At 47.4% G+C, this 12,049-nt stretch overlaps 1 protein-coding gene across 7 annotated transcripts in view; it reads left to right on the top strand.

Moving 5' to 3' along the window:
* The window catches only part of LOC137351532 (3',5'-cyclic-AMP phosphodiesterase 4C-like), a 326,565-nt gene that overhangs the window by 263,078 nt on the left and 51,438 nt on the right, over positions 1 to 12,049 (top strand). For all 7 annotated transcript variants that reach the window (XM_068016018.1, XM_068016017.1, XM_068016019.1 and 4 more), the window contains 2 exons: positions 7,003 to 7,076; positions 8,293 to 8,339. In XM_068016018.1, coding sequence (XP_067872119.1) covers positions 7,003 to 7,076; positions 8,293 to 8,339 — 121 coding nt within the window. The remainder of the gene's footprint in view (positions 1 to 7,002; positions 7,077 to 8,292; positions 8,340 to 12,049) is intronic.

A 12,049-nucleotide genomic window follows, 5' to 3' on the forward strand; every position in this document is an offset into this window, starting at 1 on the left:
CCAAGTTGGGGCAGAATTAACTAGTCTCATCCAGGGTGATCCACCAGTCCCTCTGAGTTGGGAAGGAGAACAATTCAGGCATGGTTTCCTTGTCTATTCAAGAGGTCAAGAGTGAGGTGATGTTTTTGTTTAATTCACTCTCGGTGATGGGGGTGTTGCTGGAAAGGCCAGCATTTATTGCCCATCACGTTTCCCTTGAGAAGTTGGGAACTGCCTTCTTGTACTGTTGCAGTCTGTGGGGTGAACCTCCTCCCACAGTGATGTTGGGCGGGGTGGTGAGGGAGGGGGAAATGAAGCTCTTGGATTTTGACCCAGAGACAGTGAAGGAACTATATAGTTCCAAGTCAGGATGCTGTGAGACTTGGAGTGGAACTTGCAGGTGGACGTGTTTCCATGTGTCTGCTGTCCTTGTCCTTCTAGGCGTTAGAGGTCGCAGGTTTGGAAGGCGCCTTGGCGAGTAGCTACATTGCATCTTGCAGATGGTACACACTGCAGCCACTGTACACTGGTGGTGGAGGGAGTGAATGTTTAAGATGGTCATTGTGTTGCTGATCAAATGGATTGCTTTGTTCTGGATGTGTTGAACTTCTTGAGTATTTCTGGAGCTGCACTCATCCAAGCAACTGGAGAGTATTCTATTATTATCCTGACTTGGGCCTTGTTGGTGGTGGAAAGACTTTGGGGAGTCAAGGGGTGTGTTACTCGCTGCAGAATACCCAGCTTCTGACCTGCTCTTCTTCTTCTTCTTTGGCCTCCTTATCTCGAAAGACAATGGGTAAGTGCCTGGAGGTGGTCAGTGGTTTGTGGAGCAGCGCCTGGAGTGGCTATAAAGGCCAATTCTAGAGTGACAGACTCTTCCACAGGTGCTATAGAAAAAACTGGTTGTCGGGGCTGTTACACAGTTGGCTCTCCCCTTGCGCTTCTGTCTTTTTTCCTGCCAACTGCTAAGTCTCTTCGACTCGCCACACTTTAGCCCCACCTTTATGGCTGCCCGCCAGCTCTGGCGATCGCTGGCAACTGACTCCCACGACTTGTGATCAATGTTACAGGACTTCATGTCGCGTTTGCAGACGTCTTTAAAGCGGAGACATGGACGGCCGGTAGGTCTGATACCAGTGGCGAGCTCGCTGTACAATGTGTCCTTGGGGATCCTGCCATCTTCCATGCGGCTCACATGGCTAAGCCATCTCAAGCGCCTCTGACTCAGTAGTGTGTATAAGCTGGGGATGTTGGCTGCCTCGAGGACTACTGTGTTGGAGATGCGGTCCCGCCACCTGATGCCAAGGATTTTCCAAAGGCTGCGAAGATGGAATGAATTGAGACCTGCTCTTTACTGTGGCTGGACCAGTTAAATTTCTGGTCAATGGCAACCCACATGATGTTGATGGTGCAGGATTTAGAGGATAATATCATTAAGTATAATGGAGAGGAGTTTAGAATCTGTCTTGCTGGAGTGGGCATTGCCTGGCACTTTTGTGGCATGAGTGCCACTTATCAGCCCAAAACTCAATGTTATCCAGGTCTTACTACATGCGGGCAAAAACAGCTTAATTATTTGAGGAATTATGAACGGAACACTGTGCAATCATCAATGAACATCCCCAACTCTTAACTTATGATGGAGGGAAGGCCACGATGAAGCAGATGGTCGGGCCTCAGACATTACCCTGAGGAACTCTTGCAGCAATGTCCTGGGCTGCGATGAATGGTTCCCAACAACCTTTGTGTCAGGTACGACATTAGCCAGTGGAGAGTTTTCTCCCCCAGTTCCCATCAACTTCAATATTGCTAGGTGGTGCCACATTCGGTCGGATACTGCCTTGATGTCAAGGGCAGTCACTCTTATCTCACTTCTGGAATTCAGCTCTTTTATCCATGTTTGGACCAAGGCTGTAATGAGGTCTGGAACCAAGTGGTGCTGGAGGCACTCAAGCTCAGCAACGATAAGCAGTTAAATAGATTCTATTCTATGGGATGAATTATTCCGTGGGTGTCAAGAGCCTGATATTGGGACCATTTCCGGATCGGTAGCACGCCCTCTGACTTAATTTTACGTGGGCGGCCAATTACAGGCCACCTCCACAATTATCAGGGGCAGGTTCCAGAGGCAGGAGCTCAGGACAACGCGGCCCACTGTAAGGGAGGCCGTCAGGCCCCACTGTGTGACCAGTGGGAGACGCTGCTGAGACTTGAGCAACAGGAGAAGCAAGGAAGCGGCTGGAGCCACCATCAGCAATGGGGAAGGGGCTGAGACCCCACGAGGCTCATGTAGAGATCAGAGAAATCCATCTGCAGGAATTCCACACTCAGTGGCAAGACCGGGAGATGAGAAGACAGTGGTCCTTGCCATTTTCTGTAACGCAGCCTCCACCTCCTGCTGTGCATCTTCTTCCTTTTACTTGCCGGGGTGCGGACACAGCTGGAGGCCCACGTGACGCCGGCAAGATTGCAGTCCGTTCATGAATTGCCCACTAAGTACCTCACTAATTGGCTTAACTATCTGCCTTCCACCACCAGGCATGTTGCCATCACTGTTGCACTGTCACCTCGGGGCAAAGCGTGAGGAGGCGGAAACAAGTTAGTGAGTTGGTCCGACACTTTCATTTCTAATATTCCGTGCCGCCTCCCTCAGCCCAGCCGCTTGCCCCATTCCCACCTAACCCCGACATATAAAGCTGCCTCCACAGGGCTGGGAAAATTTCAGCCTATGATTCTGTGAGAAGATTTTTTTTAATTTCAGACACATAGACTGATGCACCACAGAGGAAGGCCATTCGATCCATCATGCCCATGCTGGATGCCCTTTAGACACCCCTGTCTTCAACCCATCCCAACCACTTCAGGAATGAGTCAGTGACTCACCAATTAGAACACTCATGTCAGCATTAGAATCATAGAATCAGCCTTATGATTGGTCAAGATTCTTTTAATTGACAGTTCCAACCCACAGCAGAACAATCAACAATCCCGCCTACCAGGTTCAAAAGCCAATCGTAGGCTCCGAAATTGGCACACGACTTCATTTTGAAGGTTGCTAGGTGACACAGGCCCTTTTTAGCACAGTTGAACATGTTTAGAAGTTGCTGCTGCCCAGCGTTGACACATCACTCCTCTCAAGTAGCTGAGCCTGAACCTCAAACTTTCACTGAGCCTAAGCCCCTCCCTAAGTCTTGGGCTGCGCGTGTACGTCTAATTCTTCCTGAGTCTCCTCCAGAAGTTAACTTTCTACAGGTAACTGAGTGTGTATGAATACCTGACCCTGAGTCTGGCAAAGTGTCTGACCCTGAGTCCGGGCAGGTGTCTGACCCTGAGTCTGGCAAAGTGTCTGACCCTGAGTCCGGGCAGGTGTCTGACCCTGAGTCTGGCAAAGTGTCTGACCCTGAGTCTGGTCAGGTGTCTGACCCTGAGTCTGGCAAAGTGTCTGACCCCGAGTCCGGGCAGGTGTCTGACCCCGAGTCCGGGCAGGTGTCTGAGTTTGAATCTGTACGGGTAGTGACCCTGAGACTATACAAATATCTGAGAGTATCAGTATGTGAGTTTGTGTCCATACCAGGTGGATGGGCTGAAGGTCCTGTCCAACTTGGTTCTTCTACAGGAGATGGCTTGGGGCACATTCAACTCAAGTTCTCATCAGTTGTGGGTCCACAGGTCTTGGCTCCCCATAATTCGGCACAAAACTGGAAATGTTACTCAGAAATGGCTGGAAGAATGGAGCATGTGGGATGGGCTATTTTACTGAGGTGGCATATAATGAACATTATTCTGTATCTAACCCCGTGCTGTACCTGTCCTGGGAGTGTTTGATGGGGACAGTGTAGAGGGAGCTTTACTCTGTATCTAACCCCGTGCTGTACCTGATCTGGGAGTGTTTGATGGGGACAGTGTAGAGGGAGCTTTACTCTGTATCTAACCCCGTGCTATACCTGTCCTGGGAGTGTTTGATGGGGACAGTGTAGAGGGAGCTTTACTCTGTATCTAACCCGTACTGTACCCTGTCCTGGGAGTGTTTGATGGGGGCAGTGTAGAGGGAGCTTTACTCTGTATCTAACCCCATGCTGTACCTGTCCTGGGAGTGTTTGATGGGGACAGTGTAGAGGGAGCTTTACTCTGTATCTAACCCTGTGCTGTACCTGTCCTGGGAGTGTTTGATGGGGACAGTGTAGAGGGAGCTTTACTCTGTATCTAACCCTGTGCTGTACCTGTCCTGGGAGTGTTTGATGGGGACAGTGTAGAGGGAGCTTTACTCTGTATCTAACCCATTTTTTTTTTTCTGTAATGTAGGAAACACATGGCCCTCCGACAGCTCCCTCAGTACTGACCCTCCGACGGTGTGTTTCATGGGGACAGTGTAGAGGGAGCTTTACTCTGTATCTAACCCATGCTGGGAATGATGCAAGTAGTGTTTGCCCGAAGTTCAGTAAATATTCCATTCCCCAGCACGCACATCTTGGCTTGAATGAGCACAAAATCAGCTGCTCTCCAGTAAGAATAGAAAGAATGTTTTATAAAATGTTTTAAATGCTCTTTGAGACTCTCATGAGCGTGAAGTGACACACAGCAGATTCGAGAGGGCACACTAAAGGACTGCTTGGGTCTACAAAAAAAAACCCGACCCGAGCCCGACAGAACCACATCCGACCCGACCATCAGTTAACTTACCTTCCATTTTTCGCTTTGTTACTGATCTGCATAAGCTTAAAATAACTATAACAATACCACCTTTCTAGTCCAAAAATTAAATTAACATTGGAGCCATTTACCTGTGATAGAGCATGTCCGACCTGGCCCGACCCGAGCCTGAATGCCGGTCCCGGAAGTGCAACCCGACCTGACCCGAACCCAACACATGTCGTCGGTTTGGGGTCAGGTAGCAGGCTTTTAGGGCACACTGTCAGAGTTGTGCTAATTGCCTGAAAATCTGTTAGAATGTTTTATACACAATTGTCATTTCAAAATATTAATGACATCCCATTCATTGATAAAGAACAAAGGGTTTGATACTCAGAGCTGCAGCACCTCATCCTCCTCTGTTACTCCAGTCACCCACTCCTCCTCCACCCCTCTCCTCCCATTCACACTGTGCCTGGGCTGTTACACTGAGCTTTGCTTGCTGACACAGAGCAGGCCCTGAGGGTAGTTCTGACATTGGGTGGGTTTGCAGGGGGCTTGGCTATCATCAGGGAAAGTAAGAACTTAAGAACATCGGAATAGGAGGAGGCCATTCAGCCCCTCGAGCCTGTTCTGCCATTCAATGAGATCACGATTGATCTGTATCGTAACTGCATCCATCCGCCTTGGCTCCGTATCTTTCTATTGCCTTGTCGAGCAAAAATATTTTGATCTCAGATTTAAAACTATTCATTGAGCTGGCATCTACTGCTTTTCATGGGATAGAGTTCCACACTCCTACCTTTGAGTGAATGGCCTGGCTCTGATTTTTAGGTTACGTCCCCTTGCCCTAGACTCCCCCAACAGTAGAAAAAATTTCTTCCTAAATACCGTATCAATTCCTTTCAAAATCCTAAATCAAATCCCCCCTTAATCTTCTATATTCCAAGGAATATAAACTTAGAATATGTAATCTCTCCTCATAATTATTCCATTCGCCTTTTTCATTATCTTTTTTATCTGATTGCTACATATTACTGATCCGCGATGAACCCCTAGATCTCTTTGGACCTCCATATTCTTCACTTTTCACCATTTAACTTGCATTTATATAGCACCTTTCTGGACCTCAGTATGTCTCAGAGCATTTTACAGCCAATGAAGTACTTTTAAAGAGTACTTGTAATGTAAGAAACCCAGCAGTGAATTTGTGCACAGCAAGCTCCCACACACAGCAATGTGATAATACTCAGATAATCTAGGTTTTTTTTTAAGTGATGTTGGTTATGTGATAAATATTGTCCAGGACACTGAAGGGAACTCTCTACCCTTCTTCGAAATAGTTCCATGGGATCTTTTACATTCACCTGAGAGGGCAGATGGGGCCTCTGTTTAACATCTCATCTGAAAAATAGTACCTCCGACAGTGCAGCACTCCCTTAGTACTGCACTGGAGTATCAACCTGGATTATGGGATTAAATCTCTGGAGTGGGAGTCAAACCCACAACCTTCTGGCTCAGCGTGGAGAGTACTGCCCAATAAATTACAGCTGACACTAATCTTTCAGTTGAAAATCGGGAAAGAAGTTTAGAGAAGCAGGGAGAAGTATGAAGGAGGAAAGGGTGATCAGAGAGCTCGTGGGGGGTAGAAGACACGCAGAATAAGGAATGGATTCAGGGACAAAATCTGGTTCAATGTAGCCAAGGACTATAATTGGGATTCTATCTTCTCCCCTTCTGTAACACTGAGGCACAGGTTCCAGTGGCATCACCCATCAGCTGCCCTCCAAACCCTCGCCCAAAGGCATGTGTGAGCCAGACTAATGGCTGATTTTTTTTTCCCCTTTCTAGCCCAGAGATGCTTTTTTATATTCATTCTTGGGATGTGAGCACTTGTTGCCCATCCCTTATTGCCCTTGAGAAGGTGGTGGTGAACCGCCTTCTTGAACCGCTGCGGTCTGTGTGCTGTAGGTACAGAGTGCTGTTAGGGAGTGAGTTTGATACAACTGCGTGGCTTGCTAGGCCATTTCAGGGGGCAGGTACGAGTCAACCACATTACTGTGGATCTGGAGTTACATGTAGGCCAGACCGGGTAGGGATGGCAGATTTCTTTCCCTGAAGTGAACCAGATGGGTTTTCATGACAGTCCGGTAGTTTTGTGATCGTTATTAATGAGACTCGTGTTTTATTCGAGATTTATTGAATTTAAATACCCTCAGCTGCTGTAGTCTGATTTGAACTCATGTTTCCGAAGCGTTAGTCTGGGCCTCTGGATTATTAGTCGATTAACACTATCATTACGCTACCACCTCCTGCTGTGAGAAATTTCTTTACATATGCCCCCAGTTCCTGATTCAAAGGTTTTGTAATCTTTCCTTTGCCATCTTTACTCAGGTGCTGGCTAGTTTACGGACCGTGAGGAGTAACTTTGCTGCGTTGACAAATCTACAGGAGGCAACGAAGAGCAAGTAAGGGGTTCGACAGGGGGCTCGGCTGCCTACTTAATGAAGCACATAGCATAACGTCCCCTTGACTCCCCGTAGCCCCCATGTTCCTGGTATAACTGAGCGTTTGGGGCCCCTGATCTTCCTAGATCTGCAAGGAAAAGCCATGAGCCAACGAGCATCCATCTCTCAGTGAAAGGCGGACAGCACCCACACAAGGAGTTACAGCTCAATCTGTGACTGCACCTTCCATGACCTCCCACCCCTCCCCTCCCCCTGTTGACTATTGTTGGAGTGATGCATCCAGCAAAGTCAAGGAGCTGAGAGCAGAGCCCAATTGAGCAGGGAGGTTCCCGGTGGGCACCCTAGTTGAGTTGTTCTGTTATCAGCCAAGGAGGTAGGTAGGTGATCTACAATTTCCCGAAGTCGCTTTGATTTAGAAAGGTGGAAAATCAGCCAGGGTTCCTCCTCTTGGATCGCTGTGCAGTGGCTACAATGTGCACACGTGTGAGTGTGGATATCAGGTGAAGGCAAGATCAGGCTGAGCTGTGATGCCCTGCACAGTCAATAAGCCACCAGACACATGCTATTGGCTGATGTGAAGAATAGGCACTGGGGTGCGAGGAGAAAAAAAATGTAAAAAAGGAATGAGCCCTGAATTCTTTTCCCTTTTTTTAGAAAGAGAGAGGAATGTTACTCTTATATTTTAATTATCATTGCCTTCAAAGATAACAGTTTGTAAATTGTTTGTGTCTAGTTCAGTGCAGAAGTTTTACAGGAGTCTGAAATGTCCCTATGAGCTGCCCCCATTTGTGAGTAGAAATACCTCACACTTGTCCTTCAAAAAGTAATTGAGGGCTGTATCTGTCCTGGGAATGTTTGATGAGACAGTGTAGAGGGAGTTTTACTCTGTATCTAACTCGTGTTGTACCTTCCCTGGGAGTGTTTAATGGGGACAGTGTAGAGGGAGCTTTACTCTGTATCTAACCCCTTTCTGTACCTGTCCTGGGAGTGTTTGATGGGGGACAGTGTAGAGGGAGCTTTACTCTGTATCTAACCCCTTTCTGTACCTGTCCTGGGAGTGTTTGATGGGACAGGCCTGCTGGAGTGAGATGCTGAATTGACCATTTCTTTGTGCAGTTTACATGGGCTGACACTTGAGGTTGACCTGAGATCATTGTAATGAGGTGTGGTGTTGGTCTGGTTTCTGAACCTGTTTTTGTGCTTCTCCAATTAATAGACGATCGACAGGATGCAGCTCGGGGACCTGCCGGCCGACCCTGACAGGTGAGTGAATGGGTTCAGTGTGTCTTTCTTGACCAGGAGTCCTCTCCTCTCAGACCTGTGAAACCCACCCTACTGTGAACCAAATGTGCGTGGACTCAAGTGTGTGGGTGGGGCTGGGCTCAGCTATGACTCCCCTACCCTACCCCCATATAGTGACACTGTCTTGTCTCGGTTCATGCCTGAAAAATGCCTGGCATCCCTGAAACCCCAAACTTCAGAGAAAGTTAGTGTCTTCAGGAGATGAGGGGAGAAAGGAAACAGGAGGGGTAGCAGAACTGGTTAGTTTGAAGATGTGTTGCCTAAAGCTATGAATTCCCTCAGACCCTGGACTAGGGAAGGTCTTGTTGGTGCCACGTGCTAGTGAGTATAGGAATAGGAGGATAGAGCAGATGAATGCGTGGCTGAGGATATGGTGCAGGGGGGAGGGCTTTAGGTTCCTGGATCACTGGGTCTGTTTCTGGCAAAGTTGGGACCTGTACAAGTTGAATGGGTTGCACCTGAACCGGAACGGGACCAACATCCTTGCTGGGAGGTTTGCTAGTGCTGTTGAGGGTGGGGGGGGGGGGGGTGCATTGGGGGGGTTTACATTAATTTGGCAGGGGGATGGGATACAGAGTGGAGGTACAGTAGGGGGTGATGCACAGCCAAATATAGAAGAGAAACTGAGTCTGCCTGGAAGGCAGAGCAAATATAGACCTGTTAAGGCACAAGTGAAAAATGCAAGGCTGGATTGTATCTATTTTAATGCAAGGAATCTTACTAATAAGGCAGATGAATTGAGAGCATTGATTAGCACATGGGATTAGGATATTATTGCTATCACAGAGACATGGTTGAGGGCAGGATTGGCAGCTCAATATTCCAGGGTATAGAATCTTCCGGCAAGACAGGGGAGGGGGAAAAAGTGGAGGTGGCATTGCACTGTTGATCAAGGAATCAATTACTGCAGTAAGGAGGGATGCAATCTTAGAAGGTTCCTCAAATGCGGCCATATGGGTCGAACGTAAAAACAAAAAGGGGGCAATCACTTGGCTGGGAGTGTACTACAGGCCTCCAAACAGTCAGGGAGAGATAGAGGAGCAGATATATAGGCAAATCTCAGAGAGGTGTAAAAATAATAGGGTAATAACAGTAGGGGATTTCAACTTCCCCGACAGCAACTGGGATAGTCTTAGTGCAAAAGGCTTAAAGGGGGCGGAATTCTTAAAATGCATACAGAAGAGCTTTTTGAGCCAGTATGTAGAAAGTCCGACAAGAGAAGGGGCAGTACTGGACCTAATCCTGGGGCATGAAGCCGGACAAGTGGTAGAAGTGTCAGTGGGGAACATTTCGGGTATGGTGACCATAACTCTGTAAGATTTAAGGTAGTTATGGGAAAGGACAAAGAGGGACTGGAAATAAAGGTACTGAATTGGGGGAAGGCCGATTTCAATATGATAAAACAGGATCTGGCCAAAGTGGACTGGGAGCAGCTACTTGTAGGAAAGTCTACGTCAGACCAGTGGGAATCATTCAAAGAGGAAATAGTGAGAGTTCAGAGCCAACATGTACCCGTTAAGGTGAAGGTGGGACCAACAAGTCCAGGGAACCTTGGATGTCAAGGGATATAAAGGATTGGATCAGGAAAATAAAGGAGGCTTATGGCAGATTCAGAACGCTGAAAACAGCAGAGGCCCTAGAGGAGTATAGAAAGTGTAAGGGGGTACTTAAAAACGTAATTAGGAGAGCGAAGAGGGGACATGAAAAAACACCGGTGGGCAAGATAAAGGAAAATCCCAAGGTATTTTATAAATATATTAAGGGCAAGAGGATAACTAGGGAAAGAGTAGGGCCCATTAGGGACCAAAGTGGCAATCTGTGTGTGGAGCTGGAGGACATAGGTGAGGTTTTAAATGATTACTTTTCATCTGTGTTCACTATGGAGAGAGACGATGTAGGTGTAGAGATCAGGAACAGGGATTGTGATATACCTGAACATATTATCATTGAAAGGGAGGAAGTATTAGCTGTTTTAGCGGGCTTAAAAGTGGATAAATCCCCAGGCCCAGATGAGACGTATCCCATATTGTTATGTGAGGCAAGGGAGGAGATAGCAGGGGCTCTGACACAAATTTTCAAATCCTCTCTGGCCACAGGAGAGGTGCCAGAGGATTGGAGGACAGCGAATGTGGTAACATTATTCAAGAAGGGAAGCAGGGATAAACCAGGTAATTACAGGCCAGTGAGTCTAACATCAGTGGTAGGGAACTTATTGGAAAAAATTCTGAGGGATAGGATTAATCTCCACTTGGAGAGGCAGGGATTAATCAGGGATAGTCAGCATGGCTTTGTCAGGGGGAGATCGTGTCTAACTAACTTGATAGAATTTTTCGAGGCAGTGACTTGATGTGTAGATGAGGGTAAAGCAGTTGATGTAGTCTACATGGACTTCAGTAAGGCTTTTGATAAGGCCTCGCATGGGAGATTGGTTAAGAAGGTAAGAGCCATTGGGATCCATGGCAATTTGGCAAATTGGATCCAAAATTGGCTTAGTGGCCGGAGGCAGAGGGTGATAGTCGAAGGTGGTTTTTGCGAGTGGAAGCCTGTGACCAATGGTGTACCACAGGGATCGGTGCCGGGACCCTTGCTGTTTGTAGTATACATTAATAATTTAGACGTGAATATAGGAAGTATGATCAGTAAGTTCGCAGATGACACTAAAATTGGTGGTGTCATAAATAGTGAGGAGGAAAGCCTTAGGTTATAGGATGATATAGATGGGCTGGTAAGATGGGCAGAGCAGTGGCAAATGGAATTTAATCCTGAGAAGTGTGAGGTGATGCATTTTGGGAGGACTAACAAGGTAGGGGAACATACAATGGATGGTAGGACCATAGGAAGTACAGGGAGTCAGAGGGACCTTGGTGTACTTGTCCATAGATCACTGAATGCAGCACAGGTAGACAAGGTGGTTAGGAAGGCATATGGGTTACTTGCCTTTATTAGCCGAGGCATAGAATATAAGAGCAGGGAGGTTATGATGGAGCTGTATAAAACGCCAGTTAGGCCACAGCTGGAGTACTGTGTACAGTTCTGGTCACCACACTGTAGGAAGGATGTGATTGCACTGGAGAGGGTGCAGAGGAGATTCACCAGGATGTCGCCTGGGCTGGAGCATTTCAGCTATGAAGAGAGACTGGATAGGCTAGGGTTGTTTTCCTTAGAGCGGAGAAGGCTGAGGGGGGACCTGATTGAGGTATATAAAATTATGGGGGGCATTGATAGGTTAGATAGGAAGAAACTTTTTCCCTTAGCGGAGGTGTCATTAACCAGGGGGCATAGATTTAAGGTAAGGGGCAGGAGGTTTAAAGGGGATTTGAGGAAAAAAATTTTCACTCAGAGGGTGGTTCGAATCTGGAACACACTGCCTGAAGAGGTGGTAGAGGCAGGAACCCTCACAACATTTAAGAAGTATTTAGATCTCTTTCTTTCTTTGGCCTCCTTGTCTCAAGAGACAATGCGTAAGCGCCTGGAGGTGGTCAGTGGTTTGTGAAGCAGCGCCCGGAGTGGCTATAAAGGCCAATTCTAGAGTGGCAGACTCTTCCACAGGTGCTGCAGATAAAATTGGTTGACAGGGCTGTTACGCAGTTGGCGTAAATGTTGTACACAACATTTAAGAAGTATTTAGATGAGCACTTGAAATGCCATAGCATACAAGGCTACGGGCCCAG

The sequence above is a fragment of the Heterodontus francisci genome, chromosome 36 (genome assembly GCF_036365525.1).
Source record: "Heterodontus francisci isolate sHetFra1 chromosome 36, sHetFra1.hap1, whole genome shotgun sequence".
In the NCBI taxonomy this organism is placed as follows: Eukaryota; Metazoa; Chordata; class Chondrichthyes; order Heterodontiformes; family Heterodontidae; genus Heterodontus; species Heterodontus francisci.